At 34.9% G+C, this 20,622-nt stretch overlaps 3 protein-coding genes and 1 long non-coding RNA gene across 6 annotated transcripts; 2 read left to right on the top strand and 2 right to left on the bottom strand.

The window, feature by feature from the left end:
- The first annotated feature begins 310 nt into the window (after positions 1 to 310).
- On the top strand, positions 311 to 2,587 carry LOC111386084 (cyclic dof factor 4-like). Of its 3 annotated transcripts, none has more exons than XR_002701150.1 (3): positions 311 to 464; positions 821 to 1,270; positions 2,095 to 2,587. XR_002701150.1 is itself a non-coding variant. In XM_023010516.1 (2 exons), exon 2 carries the CDS (start codon positions 822 to 824, stop codon positions 1,254 to 1,256), a length of 435 nt encoding a protein of 144 aa, XP_022866284.1. In that variant the 5' UTR covers positions 311 to 464; position 821; the 3' UTR covers positions 1,257 to 1,432. The 3 variants fall into 3 exon arrangements, 1 of the variants encoding a protein (XP_022866284.1); XR_002701151.1 differs by having other exon boundaries at positions 2,092 to 2,587; XM_023010516.1 differs by lacking the exon at positions 2,095 to 2,587 and having other exon boundaries at positions 821 to 1,432.
- A 239-nt stretch (positions 2,588 to 2,826) lies between these two features.
- Positions 2,827 to 4,002, bottom strand: LOC111391527 (major pollen allergen Ole e 1-like). The gene is made up of 2 exons (XM_023016758.1): positions 3,596 to 4,002; positions 2,827 to 3,365 (listed from the first exon to the last, which is right to left on the bottom strand). Exons 1-2 carry the CDS (start codon positions 3,771 to 3,773, stop codon positions 3,025 to 3,027), a joined length of 519 nt encoding a protein of 172 aa, XP_022872526.1. The 5' UTR covers positions 3,774 to 4,002; the 3' UTR covers positions 2,827 to 3,024.
- A 6,092-nt stretch (positions 4,003 to 10,094) lies between these two features.
- Positions 10,095 to 18,498, top strand: LOC111386081. Its single transcript, XR_002701149.1, has 2 exons — positions 10,095 to 10,789; positions 18,111 to 18,498. It is a non-coding gene; the product is annotated as an uncharacterized LOC111386081 (long non-coding RNA).
- On the bottom strand, positions 16,492 to 18,010 carry LOC111386074 (glucan endo-1,3-beta-glucosidase, acidic-like). The gene is made up of 2 exons (XM_023010500.1): positions 17,886 to 18,010; positions 16,492 to 17,590 (listed from the first exon to the last, which is right to left on the bottom strand). The coding sequence occupies exons 1-2, from the start codon at positions 17,962 to 17,964 to the stop codon at positions 16,632 to 16,634; spliced, it is 1,038 nt and encodes a 345-aa protein (XP_022866268.1). The 5' UTR covers positions 17,965 to 18,010; the 3' UTR covers positions 16,492 to 16,631.
- Positions 18,499 to 20,622: the final 2,124 nt, after the last annotated feature.

Here is a 20,622-nt window from a genome sequence, read left to right as displayed (position 1 = left end):
TGTATTTTTTATTCTTTATTTTATTTGAAAAACAAGAAAAAAAATACTGGATCCTTGAAATTAATTAATGCATTATCTAGTTTCCTTCAATATCTCCAAACGTCACCATTAAGAATTGAAAACCGATAACCCAGAGCCATGAATGATGTGCCAAAATATTCGTATAATCTTTCGTAATCGATAAGAAACCAAATGGATTACGTATACTGATCGTATCAAAAATTCTTTTGGCCTTTTGCTTTATCTCTTTAAACATCTCTATCTTTAGGCTCCCACTTTCAATAACTCAATATTGAACCTACTTGTCCAGGGCCCACTTCAGAGACTTTGTATTATGATGCGGAAAGAAAAGTTTAGCATCAACTTTCTTACCTCTTATAGATTCCTTCAGTTCTTGGCCGCTCTCATCATAATCTATACAAACTTGCTACCTTAAGGAGAAGACTGGTTTCTCAGAATCACTGGTATGAAAAATTAGTTACCTCAATGTCGGTTTTGATCCTTCACTGATGCGTTGTCTACACAATAGAAATGTAGTTTTTCAATTTCACGTCATGGAAGATTTCTCTTGTAAACTTATATATTAAACACTCTTATTTACCAGTCAAGATTCAGAATGAGTTTCGTCAAGCAATCTTACTCCCCATCCACCTAGCCCGGTTTATGCACTTTTTTCTTTTAGGTTTTAGTGGTACATGTTAATTTGTATCTATCTCTCTCTATATCTATCTATATAAATCTGTCAACGACCTAAAACATGCATCTTTCTCAAATACTTGACATTCTTTCCTAATCTTGAAATCTCTCTCTCTCTCTTAAGGATGGGCGAAATACAAGACAGCAACAATTTATCTGGGATCAAATTATTTGGTGCAACAATAGCAGCTCAAGAGAGACAATCAACAAACAAAGATGAGCCGAAAAAAGCTGATCAAACGGTAGAGAAAAGGCCACAAAAGATCATTCCATGCCCAAGATGCCAAAGCTTAGAAACAAAGTTTTGTTACTTCAACAACTACAATGTCAACCAGCCTAGGCACTTTTGTAAGGGCTGCCATAGGTACTGGACCGCCGGTGGGGCCCTCAGAAACGTGCCGGTCGGCTCTGGTCGACGGAAAACATCTAAGCCACCTTGCCAGGACCTCGCAGGACCGTTATCAGAGGGTTGCTTATTGGACGCTTATCAGGTGCAACAATTAGAGTTTGATGCGGTGGAGCACGGCATGTTTCTGACCAAGAGGAGGAAAAATGCTTGAGGCCAAATTGAGAGGTGACAATTCCAAGCTCATATATGCTCACCGAGTGTAGATCACATTCAAAAATAAGATCCGGATAAAAATAAAATAATAATAATAATAATAAAATTGCTAGTTGCCTTAACTTCACGATTTGTTGTAGGGTTATGCTCCTTGTACTTGTTTGTTCACACTTTGGTTTACTCGGATCCACCTTCTCCTCTCACATGGAGGTCAGACCCCACGTCATGACCCCCACATGGGACCCGACCTCATGTGAGAGGACTGATGGGACCGGCTAATCAAAGTGTCAATAAATAAGTATAAATGGCTTAATTCTTTGTTGTAATAGTAAATATTTATAGAATATAGTTTCATAATTAATATTTTAACGTTGATACATAATTGGCTAAAATATCCAACTGGATACATAAAATACCGTGCATTAGGTAGGGAGAATTTTGGTGTTGCTGATGAATTTGTCAAATGAAGAAAATACTCCCAGAATGGATAATTAAATCTATGAATATTAATTATTTATTGCAATAATATGTTATTAAAAGTTCAAGCATTAAACTTGAAAAGAGAATCGGTGAAAGTAAAACTTTTGACTATCGACTCATTGTAGCTAAAAAGTATTTCTTAAATTTTTTATTTGAACCTGATTTTTGGCTTAAATATTGCAATTTGTTAATTTATTGATTTTGTTAAAAATATTGAATTGTTAACTTTTGTAAGTGTTAAGTCTTTAATAACTTCAAGAAAAAGTACGAGCAATTCTCCTTAGAAGTCAATTTTATACAGTATATTTAATTTATTTTTTTAAAATTACTGAAAACTTTATTTATTAAATTAGCAGCTAGAGTTCTTGGAATGAAGTTCGAGGTGTGTCAACCCACTCCTTTGATTGAGAAGTACCAAAAGCATGTTTTGCGAGAGAGGGGCGTTTACTACATCATTTGCTTCACGGAGAAAAAGATTACATTGTAAATTCGAAAAGGGAAAAAAAGAATTTTGCTGATGTACCTGAAAATGCTTGATCGATGGAGTGACATCCTCTCACATTGCTGCGGGTCCCATTTGAATAAAAAAATGCCGACCTCCTATGTATGTGTGTAATCGGTCAAACTCTATGTCACCGCCTATGTTGCTGTAGCTTCGTCCCGAAAAAAAGACCAAACTCCATAAATTTCTAACCCACCACCATTTCCACGAGACTGCGATCAGTTTTTCCATATTAGCTGTTGTCAATTTCTTCGCGAAGCACACAGTGAAATTGCTCCCGCGTTATCCCATTCAAAATTGTGTTTTAATTCAATAATCTTCCCCTTAAATAGAGAAATAATTTGTAATTTTAGAATTTCGAAACTTCCTAATTATTAATTTTTTAAAAAATTAAATATGATTAACTGAAAACTCTTTAAGTAATAAAATAGCAATTAACATATTTAAGCTTACAATGGTATTTTTTGCCAGTGATAATTTGCAAAATATATTATCAAATTTAATTTAAAATTGACAATGAAAATTTAAAATATTAAAATTTGAAAAACTTAATTTAACCAATTTAATATACCGACAGTTGTGTCACGTTGCAATTATCGATTTTTTCTCATAATCTACAAAATTTTATTGTCTTTCCACAAGAAAATTCTTGGGAACTTTGATAAAAACAAAAAACAAAATTTCCATACACAAAAAATGGTACTTTCAAAGCTATTACAAAAGATAAAAAATAAAAAAAAATGAGGAAATTAAGGATCTTTTAATAAATCAGATTCCTTCTTGTTCACAGATCTGGGGGCAAGATACCCAATTCCTTGTAGAGTTCTACACATTCTGGTAGAGCTTCTTTCTTAAAGAATCCAAGAGCATTAGCTGTGCGTACATCACCATGCATACCATTGTTCTTTGTGATCGTAATTCTTGATGATTGTTTTGCCCATCCTTCGTCAGGAATTTCATCACAATCTTTTATGGTGCTCGAAATCAGTTTGATTTCGCAAATTTCATCCTCATGATCCCCTTCGACAAATAGGCGATAGACGCCTTTTTCATTAGTTTTACCTGTAACGGTATATGTTATGTTGCCTTCGTCATCACCTCTGCATTGAAGTTTTACAGTAGCACCTACATGAAGAAAGCATGTGTATAGGTTATATATCATGACAAGAAATGCGTGCTATGATGGAAAAGAGACGTGTGATTTTAAGAAACAACGATAGATTCATTCACTCTATCAATAACTGAGTTATATTTTGAGTGTCTTAAGGGTTTGCCGTTAATGATGCTACCTAGGAGATACAAAATATGACATGAGTAACATTTTATAATAATAATATATTCACATAGTAATGTACCAGGCATGAACTGGGTAAACTTATTAATGAATTGAGCACGACAAGTGTCACAATACACTTGTCCTTCGACGTAAAATGATTCCTTGCCGGGAGAGCCTTGGGAGTTCACGACAATGGGGAGGGAAAAGAAGAATAAAGCTATAACAAAGAGAATTGAAAATTGAATATGCCTTGCCATTTTCGAGTAATTTGTTTTAGAAGATGTAAGAAAATTAGGTTGTGTTGTGCACCAAGACAACGTTGGTATATTTATAGGAAGGTTTTGTCGGAAGCATGGTTATAGGAAAGTTAGTTTGTTATTTTTTGGGGGCAGTTATTTATTTGTGGCCATTGTGTGTTTTGATCTCTTGAGGGTGAAAATTTACCTCCACTTTTCTGAGTAAAAATAATAAATACTCTAGTGTTATATGTCAAGAAAAGTATAATATTTTTAATTATTATATTGTTTCAAAATTATTACTCTTATTTAAATCCCTCACCTTCTGAATTAGTTTCCTACCTCCGTTTCAACATAACTTGACATGTATCGTGGCTTCGTGTTCAGATTTTAAAAGATGATCCTTTTTAACATTCATGCAAGCAAGTCCCATTAGCTAGTGTACAAGTTGTCTGTGCAAGTTTGAAAATTCCCTTTCACTAAACTAGCCCAAGATCCATTATTATTTCTCTGCTTGACGAAAATTAATTGCTTATTCTTTGTTTTGTCGAGTAAAAATGCATTGGTTTAAGATGGAATTGATATAAAATTGGCAAACAGCACCAACTCTGTCTGAAACTAACACAAGCAAATAGGAAGAGAATAGTTTCATGAGGAGGCCTCGCACAGCTGAGGGGATTGTCCAAAGTGCGAATTTATGGACTTAAACCTGGATTGGTCCGAAATACATATAGATGCTGTCATACCTACCTTCTACTTATTATAAATGGGGAGGAAGAGTAGGCAAAAGATCCTTTTGCAGTCTCTTTATTTGGATTTATATTTCTCCTCCTTTTGTTTTACTTATAAATGCCTAGGACGTCATGAAGCTGGGGCCATAGGGTAATGTATGTGTTTCCCCTTTCCCATTTGGGCATTTCAAGAATGCTGAAACTTTATTCTAAAGCTAAAAGAAAAGACTAAAAAGAAAAAATGTACCTCATTCGCAATGTGTTGCTACTTGTAATCTTGTGATGTTTGCCTTGGGGAGAGGCATACTTCCTGTCTCATTGAATGTCCCTATTTCGATCCCATATCGTATACCGTACTGGACATTCAGTGGGATGTGGACTATTTTGGAGTTATATGGTTATGAAGGACAATAACAGAGTAGTATTGTATGAGAGTTCGATGTTTGAGAAAGGATATGATGGTGGGAGGCAATATGGTGACTGTTTAGGTGCATATTTTTTATGAAGGTTGCAGGTGTAGGATGGCTAGCATTGGCAACCAAGTGGCTGTCTTTAAAAACATATATCTGTTTTCTTGCAAAAAGAAGATGGCAGAAAAAGGCACCTGTATAGAATTTCACGAAACATGATATCTGATGGACATAGAAGATTTTGATACTGCCTTGCACATTTCTTTCTGTCTTTTCTGTATAGATCTTTTGAACTTACCATACTAGATTCGAGTTAAAATACAAATGCACTGCTTTGGTCTTCTTTTAGTTCTGGATGTCCATTCGGGTCTAAAAGTAACTTGCCTGTTGAGTGCAGCATGTTCGTCTAATATGTACACTAAAACCTTGTGTAAAATATTTTTTAATTTTCTTGATGCACAAGTTTTGCTATAAACAGGCAGGGGCAGACCCAGACGACCTTGGTTAGGGGGGCAAAAATAAAATTTACAGGGTATCTTTTAATAAAAAAAATTGAGGAAAAAAAAAAAAAAAAAGCTAAGCAATAATTTTTTTTTCCCCAAAATCTAGGGGGTCAATTGCCCCTATAAACCCCCCCCCCCAGGTCTGCCCCTGAACGTTAAGGCCATATCTGGAAATTTTAAATTTTTGCATAACAAATGGTAATTTTATGATAACATGTATTTACTAGTGTAAAAATGCCGCATCTTTCTTTTCTTGCGAGATTATAATTCGTTCGTGTCATGAAAGCGGGACAAGAGAAGTGGTGAGATGGCCTTAGTGCATTGAAATGATGAGAAAGATAATGCTCGAATAGACGATATCAGGAGGTTGTGCTAGTAGTAGAGTAGGATACAAAATTGTGATGCTATTGATTCAAGGACAGGTGGGCAGAGCCGTATTTGACGGCTGCTCATATGGGGAAAGATAATGCTTGAAGGGATAATATCGGGAGGTTGTGCAAGTAGAAGAGTAGGATAAACAATTACGACACTATTGGCACAAGGAGAGGGGTAGATCCACAATTAGTGGCTGCTTACATCGGTAGCTGTTAATAGCAAAAAATGAACTCAACTTATGTGTACAGACTTCTGACAGTATATAGTTTACTCACACTGGATGGAAGTCAAGGTCTTGTGTCACTGGTCTATTTTTCACCCATTTGATGCCTCAAAGTCTTCGTTCCCAAAGTCCAACCTTTCTCTCCTATTAAGAAATAATAAGTCATGGGTCACGGGTTTCTCTAGATAAGGAGGGGAAGTTCTCTTTCAACACACATCTCCATTCATTCTAGTAACATTACCCTTCCTTTACTGTCATGTTTTCTTGGATTAACTGAATATGTGATGATAGATTCTTTGGCTCGGTTTAAATGTATCTTTGAATCTTATTGATGACCAATTGCAAGTTTGAGGCCATGAAGGTTATTAGCATGAATACTCAATGTGTCACCATGTTGCACCTGGTGCCAACATACTTTCTGATCCGCATTACTCACATTTGTCGTGATTCCCACTCCCACATCATTTCGTTTCTTTGTCGGTGATCTTGAGTAGATTATTTCCCACGTTTTCCCTCAACACATGGTTCATTCCATGAATATTTGGTGGTAAGGGAGAAACTATCCTTGTGGTCATCAAGTTAGTGCCGTTTAGTAGGATCACATGTAAATCCAATTCTTTCTTGAAGTACCATCAAACTATGATCATACTACACGGTTTGTTTCACGTTGGCATCTTGCCAATACTTGCCTTCTATTTGACCTCTTTGCATGAAGGCAGCAAGGCTAGAACCCATAGCAGCCAATGCAGACAAGTTGACACACAAGGCTCTTGGTATGCTTGTTACAATAGCTTATTTGGCCTATAGCAAGATGATATCCCATGGAGCATAGTGGTTCCTATTATGTAGCTTTTGCCCAAAATCAATGCCTAATGTCTGCCGCGGTTCCAATGCTGCATGCAAATACAAACTTGCATGGGGAACTCTAGAGGTTCTTTGAGATCCCAAAAGTCTACCGTAAGGTACCCCTTACCCCAGGATTCTAAGATTGTTGCTTGCTTAGTTCAAAAGGATCCAAAGGCTACCCTGTAGTATGATGGGGAATGACTGATACTTGTAAACATGCCTTCCCTAAAATAGCAAACCAAGATCTCATCCTCAGTGTCAGCTCTTCAAAATCTCAACTCCACCAGATTGTCAACAAGTGAATATTTCCCTCACAATAATTTGAAATTATGAAAATGCTACTGCATCACACCTCAAGCAATAATTTCTCAAGTAAATGAACTTCAAAGATCCAGAACTTAGTAAGAAATTTCTCAATATCTCTTGAAATTCACAATTAGCAGTTCCCAGAAACTCCTATTGTAAGTATGACCTCACAGAAACACTTTATGCATGACTTCAATAATCTTGCTGAAGTCTCCTTGCACGTTTATCATGGGGCCAATGCTTACCCAGACACTGTCCACAATGTGCTAACGTCATGAAGGCTTGAGAAGTTTCAACTTCCCTAAATAAAATAGTCTATTGGCACCGTTTTTACAGTTCTCCTTTTAGATGTGCATCAAAAATAAAACTCTGTACCCCTGCATGAGGATCTTAACTTGAGGCTTCCTATTTGAGTTTGAACTTATGTCATTTTCACTTCGATGAAGAGATCCCACATGTCAGCCTAGCATGCTATTGCTGTGGGTCAACTCTAATAGAAGCCTAAACTTCTTGATTGCTAATGCAAGGCCATGTCACAACGTAACTAAGATGTCCTTTATTAGAACTTTGAAACTCAAGCCTGAGGCCAAATTCAAATATTTACTGATAACTTCGCTAAAGCTCGGATCTCTTAGGTTGTCTCCTTCAATTCTTCAAGGATGCCAAAGCTTGCAACTGATTCGTAAGACAACCTGCTGGCTTGACCTACAAGACTGGTCACAATGAAGTCTTAGGGCTAGAGAGGTGCAAGCTATGGGAAAATTTCAAGGAATATAGACTGTTGTCTCACCCTTTATATTCTCATAGAAAGAGCGAAAAATGTGTGGGCTAGTTGCACTTATCTCAGGAAGCATCTCAGAGCAGTATTGATTAAGGAATGAAGAAGAAAAGTATATGTAAATGGAGAGATGCTATGCTCAAGAAAAAAGTTTTTGTGTATTCATATATTATCCCTGGGCACAGTCAAAAAGTCTTTATTAAAAGATATGAGTGAAATTTTTTTCCTGTAATTATTCATAACTTTTTCCTAAGGAGATAGGATCTGTTAAGAAAAACTCGTATATAATTTCTACATTGCTTGCTTCCAGCCTGTCCATGAGTAACCAAAGACATTTCCTTGAATTAATGGAATGCAGATGCTTGGTAGTTCAATATTACAATTTCTGTTACTAGAAGTGAAAAGTTTTTATCCGTTATATACTATAAGCGAAGCACCTCTTTGGATTCTCAGCATCCTCCAATGTGTAGTAGTGGGGGAAAAAGAAAAACTGAATATGCATGAGGTAGCTGAAATGATTTTTGCAGTCCAACGTGGTTATATGTGACATGCAAATTCTTAAATAAACTAAGTTTATAGTTTCTCAAGTAGTGTCCAAGTATCATTCTAAAATGCTCAAAGTGCTGTCCTGTTTTATCTCTTACATTGTTAATTTTTCAACTGAATTTTAAGTTTTATATATGAATGGTTTTGGAATTTTAGTAATTGCTAGTTGCTAACTCACCAGGCGGTTCTGTTTTATCACTAGCAATATCTGAATTTCAATGGCCATAACTTGATTTGTTAAATATCACTACAAATTGTGATATTTGCTGTTCAATCATTTCTCAAGATCTGGAGCAGTGTTTATCCTTCATCTTTTGTTTCTTTTTTTCCTGAAGAAAAATTGTGTCAGGTATCATTATAGGCTTGTGTGTATTCAAAGTACTTGATTCATGTTTGAAGATAAGATGGTGCATAACTTCAGTTGTGTGATGAACCAGGTTGCAATAAACCAAGCTATACTAGAAGCAAAGGAGGATGAGGATGAAGTTAACATTCCTTTAGAAAATGAACCTGCAGCACCACGCACCCGCAATCGGCCCAAACGAGAAGTTGAGCCATCGTCTAAGTAATTTTTGCTTTTGGTTTGGGAGTTAAAAGAAGAGAGGACAGACATATATGTAAGACAATTGTTGTAATCCCATACCTTCAGAATGCTTGCTATAGCTATTTCTAATACTGTATATATTTCATATTAGAAAAATTAAGAAATAATGCTACGAGTAATTTCCTAAGAAGTATCAGCTTATCTCTTCTTCATCTCATTTTCCAAGTGTCCTCCCTTTTTCTCTCTTAGTCGTGGAAGTGATGAGGACATCCACTTATAGTTGTTTTATTTTATTTGGACTCTTATTTATTTTGTTTATTTTAGTTGGACTATTATTTATGTTAGTGAAATTTTATAATGGGCTTGGCCTTTCTCTTTAGGATTTTGTTTTGATATTTCAACCTAGTTTGTCATGTTATTGAGACAGTTAATAAATAACTAAATTATTTTGGTGGCTTGTGATGAAATTTCTCTCTTTTCTACCTTCTTCTACTTCTTCTATTGACTCTTCCTCTTATACCGTTCTTTCCTTAGTTCCATCTTCTTCATAGATCTATTTTGTTCTTCATTAATTATCCAGTTGGTCCTGCATCAAATTTGATATCAAAGTCAAAACTTGGATAAGCTTAATCTACGATCCAAAATTTCTTCTTGCCTTCTATCCAAAATTTGTTAGAATAGCACAAGTGAAAAGGATTTAGCGTAAGAACAACATTTTTCATTTTTTTCAGTTTTCTTTCTTTGTGGGGAAAAAAAGGTTACTGTTCACGTGTACTATTCACGTTCGAAAATTTTAGTTTAGTCTTTTCATCAGTTTCTAGAAGAAAATTGTTTGTTGTTGCTGCTAGATAAATTGCAGTGCTATTTCTTTCACAAAGTCCAACCCTAACACTCAAACCTACTTACGATCGGCTCACATATAAAACCAGCCCAATTCTCGCTAATCCAAACCCTAGAACAACCCATATATACCCCCAGACACTCCTGACTCCCTAAATCATAACCCACACAGCCCAAACCCACGTAGCCCGATAACTCCAAAACCCATATAATCAATGCCCAATCTTATATTATCACTCAACCCATTTCAACATAGCCATTAACTGGCCCACACCATAACCCTCATCTCCGCCAACACCTAATCACTCAACAATATTCAGCGTCCCCGTGCCTGTACGTCGTCAACCGGGCCCATTAGCTACTCCCACCAACGTCCCTCCCCCACGCCGACGACACCACTCTCCAGCACCACCGACATCAGTGGTGCATCTCTCACTCGCCGCTACTAACACCTCTCTGCCACTTCGACAACAGCACACCCGGTCTCCAACTTCATCTCTTTCCAGGCACCGTTGCCGCTCCTACTGTCGCTCCCGCCTCACCCGTCGCCACCGGCAGAACCTCACCATCAATTGGACACAACCCATAACTCCAAACATTTTCCAGTTCGAGCCTCTTTCTTTATGTCTGCTTAAACTGCTGCGACACCACACTTATAATATCCAATACACAATCATCAGCTTGTCATCAGATTTTACTGCTTGCTATGCATTGAATTTGCGGCTGACAATACCGATTAAAATTCTGGAAATGGGACGAGAGAAGCAATTTATTGAACTGATTATTGAAGCCGTCCATATGTGTGAATTGGAACAGGAAAATAGATTGTACCACCACCGGTTGGACTGAGGTCTCATGAGTACGCGCCAACAACTTCAAGCTTCCGTGGGCACCGCCTCTACAATCGGACAATGAGTCCTTGTACGCTGTTTAATGTAAGTCTATACTACTGTTCATTTTAAAATTGTATCATTTAATTTCTTTTTGTTATTGTTAACTTGATAATTTTAGTCTTAAACCCCACTTGGTCGGAATCATTGATCGAATTGATTCCCACTGTTAGCCACTTAACCTATGCGATTAGAGAATTTGATTAGACATTTGTTGTAGCAGATGAAAATAAATTTTCATCTATTTCATTTTGACATGTTTTGTTAATTTGAGATATCGAGGGGCTAATTTAAAAATAAATCTTGTGCCAAAATTTTAGCTTTCGATCATAATCAAGTATTAATCTAACGAGAAATTTATCAATATGTATTTCATCTTGACATGTTTTGTTAATTTGAGATACTGAGGGAATAATTTAAAAATAAATCTTGTGTCAAAATTTTAGCTTTCGGTCATAATCGAGTATTCATCTAACAAGAAATTTCATATCGATATTGGACTTGTTTTGAAGCTCATATTAAATGGGAAATTTTGTACTCGAGAAAAAAATATTTTGGATAAGTTAGGCCATGATATTGATGTTCAAAAAAAAATCACATGCTTAATTATAGTCAATTAAGGATTTAATTGATATTTTTGGCAGCCACGTGTATTGGATATTTTGAAATTTAACCTTTTTATTTTGGATTAGGATGAAAGCTTTTAGGATTTGTTTTAATTGATCTTGATTGGAATGATTTATCAGCAATTCATGTGTAGATTTCAAAGTTGACTAGGAAACCATTTGTTTGTTTAAAATCCGTCTTTATCTCATCCTTGAGAGTTACATGGCTAAAGACTCTTAATTATCCATTAACTCCAATTGATGATAGATAACAAGTTATTCTAGATACATGAAAGACATAGCACACATTGAATACATATTATATACATACGGCAGCAACACAAAAAATATAGAAAAGTAGAGAATATTTTCACATTTAAGATTCGAAAGGAATATTGATCGACATACTCATTACCATATTATTGGGAGTTGAGGTAGAATCCCTACGCGAAGTTGTCCTTCATTTAACCGTGTTATTCGTTATATTTGCCCATGAAGTATATGAAGTGCTTTTAGAGTTTCTCTTAAATTTGGATGAAACAAAGATTTATATATATCTAAACTGATGGTCGCAGAGGCTCATCAGAGCCTTAAGTAGGTTGTTTGATCATCGCTCTGTTTATTTATGAACACTTGATCATCGATCTATTTATTTATGAACACAACATGTAAGAATGCATGATTAAATACATGATTATTATGTTCATATAGCATGTGTAGCCTACTGAGTATTTCTTTGAGATGTTCACTCCTATTTAACATTTTCAAAGTGATCGGAGGTCAAGCGGTGGTTTGGCATGAATTGCGTGTCTTATTTTTAGAGGAGTTTATTTCTTATGTTTTAGATCACTTAATGTTTAATAATCATTGGGGAGTCCCAAAAGTTGTAGTTTAAATTCATGTTTTGAAACGAAAAGTCTTAATCTTTGAACTGGTTTTTTAAAGTAAATTTTCCAGAATTTTGCCACTGTTTAAAATTGTTTTATGGTCGGCATATTTAGAATTTTAGCACCTGTTTTTATTGGACAATGGTCCTTTGTGAGTTATCTATCATATGAAACTGAAAATAGGTAGATTGGGGTCCCGTGGAATTTACTATAACAATTTTAGCAAACTGTAGCAATCAAATCCTGGAAGCACAGACCAGCTTAGTCGAAAATAAATTTTGAGCTTCAAACCTGGTCATCAAGATCCTAAATTTTTATATGTTGTACTTATATAAGTTTTACACTTTTCTATAAAATTTCATAAGTTTTCGTCAAGTTTTGCTAGGTCAAATAATTTTTGCAAACTACTGCGCAAAGGTAGAAAGCTATTTCAGCTGGCTGTTTTTTTTTATATAAAAACTCATTCCAGGTTATTTCGTTCCGTAATTTTTCTTAAGTTTATATGTTTAAAAAAATGGAGATTTGAGAAAAAAAATGTTATGATTATATAGTTTGATTAAATAAATTCTATTTTTAAAACTTTCTTTCATCTCGTATTTTGGAAATTAACGTTAGAGAACTCGTACTTGGTAACGCGTTGGGTTATTAGAATTTTGGGGCGTTACAGTTGGTATTAGAGCTTGATTTACCTTTCTGTAGACTTGCGAAACATAAACTTGATTTCCAAAACTTCGGAAATTGTGTGTCAAATAATTATTTTGTTACCATCATGCCGCCATTGTCACAAATCGCCGACTCTGAGGTAAAGAAACTTTAAGGAATTTATGTTATGCTATGGTTCTTGAAATATTTATGTGTGATTTATATATTTAAATCTCGACAATTTATGTTTAAGGAAGTCAAGTTTGAGAATATGATGGATATATATTTTTTTTAGCTAAATTATGGATGTTCATTTTAGTCCTCGAAAAAAATATTAGAAATCCACATATTTAGACTTTATAATTGATTTGGCATGGATAACACGGACTAAGAGAACATGTAGGAAGACGAGTTCAATGATAACTCATTGATATGGGATCCTAAGTCAATACGGAAAGTATCAGTGGAATCCAGCGCATGATATGGGCTAATACATTAGGGAGATGTTAGTAAGGTGGATAGAGGTGAGGCAACTAGAACATATGGTCACTGCTCGTCGGGTTACCCACATCCTTATTGATACATTGCCAGAAAAGGTTGAGCTCTAGGTATGGTCGCTGGATTGAATATTTACAAGTCTATTCTTTTGTTTTGAAACATAAGAAGAGCACAGAGAATCAAGCGGCTGATGCTTTAAGTCGTCGTATCTCCCTTTTGTCGATCAGAAGCGTTAAGGTCATATGTTTTGAAAGACTTAAGGAGGATTACGAAACGTGTCATGATTTTAAGGATATCTTTCTGGATTTACAGGGTGGACAGTCAGATACCATGGATGGTTTTCGACTTGAGGAGGGTTACCTTTTTATGGCTAATAAATTGTACATTCCTCGAATTTTAGTGCGGGATTTCATAGTGTGGGAAATTCATGCGAAAGGCTTAACCGATCACTTTGGGCGTGATAAGACCATAAAAGAGATTGAACGTCAATTTTATTGGCCTAGTTTGAAGAAAGATGTGGCTAAAGTAGTTAGCACATGTAACACTTGTTAGTTGGCCAAGCAGAAGAGACAAAATGCTGGTCTATACACACCGCTTCCCGTCCTTAATTGACCTTGGCAAGATGTTAGTATGGATTTGTGTTAGGACTTCAATGCACTCGAAGCAGCATGACTCTATTTATGTGGTAATCGATCGTTTCTCGAAAATGGTTCATTTCATACCTTGCAGCAAGATCTCAAACGCTCCCAAGGTTGCCACGTTGTACTTTAATAAAATGGTCAAATTGTATGGGCTTCCTAAAACCATTGTATCAGATAGAGATGTTCGTTTCATTATCCATTTTTGAAGAACCTTTCAAAAGGTTGGTACCAAATTGAAATTTTCTGTGGCCTACCACCCTTATGCTAACTGTCAAACGGAAGTGGTTAACTATAGTCTTGGTAATTTGGTAAGATGTCTAGTTAGGGAAAATCTTAGAAATTGGGATCTGATTCTTCATACAATGAAAATTGCATATAACAGTTCCATAAATCGATCATTAGTTACAAGTCTATCTGAAATTGTTCATATGTATAAGCCTAGGAAGCCTTTAGATTTTAGCCCGTGTTTCCATATGCTAGAGTGTCTGTGTTAGCCAAGGCATTTGCACGACACCTTCATGATTTGCATATCGAGATCAATAAAGAACTTGAAGCCAATAATGCATCATATAAACTCTGAGCTGATTTGCATAAACGACATGTTGAGTTTAATATTGGATATTACGTTATGGCCCGAATTAGGTCAGAGCGACGTCTATCTGGACCCGCTTATAAATTACCAGTCCGTAGTGTTAGTTCATTTAAAATTTTAAAGCAAGTTGGTCCAAATGCATATGTTGTTGACATTCCACTACACCTTGGATATCACTCTATTTTCAATGTTGAGAACTTAGTTGCTTATAAAGGCCATTTCAATCCCTCCGATGATTCTCTTTTAACTCTTTCTGTAGACCTTGATCCTGATTCTTTTGTCTCTTCTAACCTAATACCACCTCTCACAACACACAAAGATAAAATTGATGTTATTTTAGATGAACAGACTGTGTTGACTAATGATGGAGAGGTTCAATCCTTCCTTTCTCGTTGGATTGATCGACCTGATTCTGACTATACATGGATCTCCAGAGAGATACTATAGCAACTTGACCCAGATTTATTGGAGCTCTATCGAAGTCAACAGGATCTTCCTTAACCTAGATTGCCTCTCATCCACTCAAGAGGAATTGGTGAGGACACCAGATTCATACCTCCATTGACACATTTTTATAGAAATGTCTTATATAATCATTAGTTTCTTGCTATAAGCAGTTATATTATGAAGTACAGTCAAATACATTTCTTCTAATTTGTTCTACTTGTTCCTTTGTCGTGTGTGGCATTTTTGTTCCTCTCATTAGCGAACCACTTGAGGGACGAGGAAAATTAAAGAGCAAAGAAGGAGAGTTAGTGCATTTTTATATTTGTGGGCCCATCGATATCTAATGTCAGATAGAGGTAAACAATGAAATTACAATTACTAATGATTATATAAGACAAGCTTGGCCTTTATTTTCCGGAAGCTTCCATTGCAATTAAATGTATTTTCGAAGTTTGCAAGGCATGCCAAATTAAAAACAAATCAATGTAGTTTATACTTTAAACAAAATGAAGTGTTACATAAGAAACTAGGAGGTTTAAGATTGAATGCCATAAATGATAGAGTGATTTAAGGCATAGCATTGAGTTGTTATGTACGCTTTGTTTATTTACAAAGGGTTCAAATCTCTCCTAAGCCTGCAGAAAGGTTGTCTTGAATTACTTAGTTGGACTATTTACCCTTCAACATTTGGTCAATTTGAATGATCCTATATATATATATATATTTTATTTTATTTTTTATTATTTTTATTTTTTTTCATATAAAAGAAACTGGTTCCTTCATATTATATGAAAATAATTGTTAACCTAGATCATGAGTTGAGAGTCAACTTTAAATAAAATTCTTTTCAATATATAAGGAAACAAAGAAAAATTATTTCCTTTTAGAAAAAGACATTTTGATAGGCTACCTCTCACAGTCACAAATAAATATACCCCTATTTGGTTCATTTAAAAAGCTGATTAAAATGTAAGTCAAATCAAATAATTAATTTTTACTAAACATTTCATTAGACTTTCAACCAAACGTTTCATCAACTTTTATCAAAATCTACTAAAAATCACATTTTTGTTAAACCAAACAGGTTTATACCTAGATAAAACTTTTCTTATATGTTGTTTTAGTAGTTTATGTAAAACTTTTCTGTATTATTGGACTTGTTATTGTCGGTTCAAGAAGAAAGAAAAGAGTGATGGGACATGACTCCATTTATCGTGAAAAGTTGTTTGCCTAAACTCGATTACACACCATAATCCGCTATAGTGAGGTAACATTTTTAAGGCGTAAACTCCCTTAGAGGCCACATCTTTCATAGTCAAATGAGTATTTTTTTTTTAATCACGTGATGAAATGAAAATATTATTCATTTATGAAGTTAAAATCCTTTCAATAGAATCTCTGGCTGCAATCTTCTGATTTGTGTATGGCTTGAGAATTGAAAAAGAAAAAGAAAAAAAATATTATTCATACTGCTCTTTATTGCTCATCAAATAAACTGGAGGAATTCTTATATAGAACTTGTATGTCCCAGTTCTAGAGCACTGTCCTCCTTATTGGTACACTTGATATCTAGAACTAGTCAAAGCTGATCGGGTACTTAGGTTGTTTGTTTGGTCGAAAGAGCCCGAAAAATTTCTCATAATCGGGGCTCTTCTGATCTTCGTCAAACATAGCAAAAATGTAAGTTTCTATTGCTTTTCCAGGCCTCTTTGGGCTTCCTGTCTTTACACGTTGCACCAAATTCGTATTATAGGTCCTTGAGTTATCAATGGACGTGTCTGGTCCTCCTCCATCCGAAGGCCAACCACTCTCGGATACAACAATATCCAGAGTTGAGCCACCAGACTTTTCAAGGGCTGCGTACATGGCATCTAGTAAGGCGTAGAAAAGATTTTGGTAACGCGTTCCATCAGGCACTGTAATTCCATCTGACGTAAAAAGAGCATACTCGAGAGTAATCTGTTGTGGATTATCTTTGCGTGCAAAATACGGGTATATGTTGACAAGTAGAGGGGCTTTGTTGTTTACCAAGAAGTCAATGATCCCTTGAATATATTCTCGAACTGGAGCTTGAAATACACCATTTGATGGGGGATAAGAATTTTCGATCATACCAGTTTCAATGGAAGTAGAAACCTTAATCTGGTTCCCAAGTCCAGCTGCAGAAATTGCAGTTTGAATATTTCTCATGGCAGGGAGGACAAACGGTACATACTGAGATGTGTCCGATTTCAAGGGACTCACTTCGTTTCCAACTGCAATGTATCTAAACTTGACATTAGGATAGTTTCTTACATTGTTTTGAACCCAAGTATCTGCATTACTTTGGCTAGCAGCAAGATTCTGAAGGACATCCTGGTTTGGGACGCCTAGTATGAGCTCAATGTTGGAGCCTCCAAGTGCCTGAAGAGTAGCCTGATCTGGGTCGTAGATTCTCATTCTTCGGATGTTATTCTGGTTGTATAGCGCGATGACTTCTGCTTGAGGTGGTAATCCATTCCCGTTCCTTCCATAACAAACCCCTGTCTGAGCCACTGTATCATAATGAACATAAAATAAGCCTATTATTACACAAATTATTGAGAAGTGCTCATACAAAATAATATCAGGACTAAGCACGTAATATTTGAATTCATAATCTGCAGATTATGCTGCTAGGCGTGACATATATCGTCGTTAAACTTAATGGCGTGTTTGGGAAGGTAGATAGGAATGTACAAAACAATATTAACGAGAAAAAGAAGCTAAAATCTCATTTGTTATACTTTGTAATCTAATCTAGTACTACACAGTAAGCATGCTCTAATTAAGAGGGAAAGAGAAAAAGACCTGTGAAATCTAGGACAGCCAATATGAGAAGCCCAACTAGAGCCATTTCAATAGTGAAATGATTTCTGAAACCAGCCATGAAGTGAGAAAATAAGAATAAGCTATCAAATTATGTTGTTGATTCCCTCTTTTATAGAGGGTTTGAAGAGAATGGGTCATTGTTTGAAGAGAATGGGTCATTGTTTGAATTTTAATCCATCAATGTCTGCTCAATTTTCTTGACAGATAATCACTCCGTGGGAAGAGGCTATACAAACAAAATACAAGGGCTTACAGGAATGTACATCTGTAAGAGGTATTTTGGGCTTATTCAGTATGCTTGAAAAGTCATAAATCTTATCATATTCTATTATGAGAATGACATTTTCTAAATGCCTAACTTCATTAGCCGCCCTGGGCAATTTTTAGCCATGCATTCTGCTGATTTGGATCTTTCTGTAAGTCTAGCAATGAGCCTGATGAACTGGTGAAAGGGATTCCATATAGTCGATCCGAATTATTGAGAATAAGGTTTAATTTATTGTTTTGTTTTTGTCTTCTTGAGCTTTCTAAACACATTGAGACTGCTAAATATCTTTTGTTGTCTTGAATTTACTGCTTCAATAGTTGCATAGATATCACTGAATTAATCAAATGAAAAGCTATCCTATGAGCCCTTATGATGAGAGCACTGCTCATGGTATGTACAAAATCAAAGTAAGTGTAGAGTATTTATTAATAGGGCTTGTTTGATCCTCCCTTTTTAAAATTTATTTTATTCTCCTAGTAAAGGAGAATAGAATAATTTTACATGTAAATTCAAATTTTTTCTTACTATTTAACCACATATTCACCAAAAAATCTTTTTTCACAAAATCTATTCTCAAAAAATCATTTTTTTCTTGCATGTAGATGTTTTGAAATTACCCTTTTACTGTACTTTACAAAGATTTATTTGCGTTTTTTTTTTCTTGATTGCATTCTGAAACACTCCGGCCTTCTACAGTGTTCTTCAAGAGCTAAAAATTCCAAGGTTTTATTTGTATGGGTAAAATAATCAAATTTTTTCTTACTATTTAACCACATATTCACCAAAAAATCTTTTTTCACAAAATCTATTCTCAAAAAATCATTTTTTTCTTACATGTAGATGTTTTGAAATTACCCTTTTACTGTACTTTACAAAGATTTATTTGCGTTTTTTTTTTCTTGATTGCATTTTGAAACACTCCGGCCTTCTACAGTGTTCTTCAAGAGCTAAAAATTCCAAGGTTTTATTTGTATGGGTACAATAATAAAAAAAAAACCTTGATTGAACTTCAATATATTGTCCATTCATAATATAGACATGACTATTAAAACATTCCATAACCTAAAAGCAATATTTTATAAATCAGACTAGACATCGACTTGAAAAAGATAAGGAGTCGAGGATTAAAGGTTTGAACTGATAACAAACCGATGATAAAATAAACAATAAATTATTTTAAACTTGAAATAGAAAGTTATTTAAGAGTGTCTATTTTGTTGTTAAATATTGGGCAGTGGACTACGAATCTAATCATTCTTTAATAATAAATTAAGAAGACCATTCTTTCTCTTACGAATCCCATTCACATTTCTTAATCAACAGCCAAATGCACTCTGTCTAAACGCACATATATGGACAAATATGTGTATAAAATGTTGGAATAATTCCATACGTGGAATTTACATTCGATTGCAAATTTTACGGGCTAAATGTATGGCTCATAATGATATTTGTGTTTGGACCAAATTTATTAAGTGATCAATTAGGTCTTTTACACCTTACGAGTTGTAATTAATATGAAGTTGTAATTTTAAGTATATGGGTCGAAAATAAAACCTAATTATAATTTTAATCGTAATGGGACGACTCAGTTATTTTCTATATAAAGGCTAGGTCTCATCTCCTCTTCATATGGTTTTATTGGCTTATCCTATTGATGGCCAACACTTTTGTGAGGAGTAATGAGGGGAAGATTTGGCTATTATTATTCATATTAACGATAGCTTCTCAGGTATAAATTCAATTTTTAAATTTATGTTTTGTTGGTTTTTGATTCTTAGCATGATTACAAATAAATGTCAATATAAAATACATATATTTATTAATATCTCATTTATGAAAAAATAAAAATAAAATAATATTAAACCCCCGTTTGATCTTAATTAAAATTAGATTTTTATCAAAGTTTGATACTATGCAGAAGGGATTTTAAAATAAATAATTTCTTGCAGAGAATCTGCCCATTGCAGCGTTCGACCCTCATGCATGTTATACATAATAGTCAATTGCCAAATACACCATCACTTGCCTTCTTCAAAGAAAAAACTACCTCTGATTAGGAGAAAAAAAAAATCCCTTGACAATTCGACGAAATTGCTAAATATAAACGGAAGAAAAAACACAAATTAGTTGGCGGGTGGCTTGCAATCATATTCAGAAACTGTTCAACAAAACATAATTAATTGCACAGGACCCACGTATCAACAGCAAGAATCAATTTTTTCAAGCCATAAATCTTACATTGGAAAGAAAAAAGAAAAAACACAAAGAGAAAATGGTGAAGCTGTATGGGGAAGATTCAAAGAAAAATGAAGATAAAAATGTATGGATTTGAAGAAGAGAAGCCATAGTGAACGAAAAAGAAGCTTAAAGCTTTTTACTAAAGGTATGATAAAAATGCCATAGTTGAACCAGAAAAATCACTTAGTTGAACCAAAGATTTTTACT

Source organism: Olea europaea, chromosome 3, assembly GCF_002742605.1.
Source record: "Olea europaea var. sylvestris chromosome 3, O_europaea_v1, whole genome shotgun sequence".
Classification (NCBI taxonomy): domain Eukaryota; kingdom Viridiplantae; phylum Streptophyta; class Magnoliopsida; order Lamiales; family Oleaceae; genus Olea; species Olea europaea.
The sequence above is the reverse complement of the archived record's forward strand: the minus strand, read 5'-3'. Positions and strand labels throughout refer to the sequence as shown.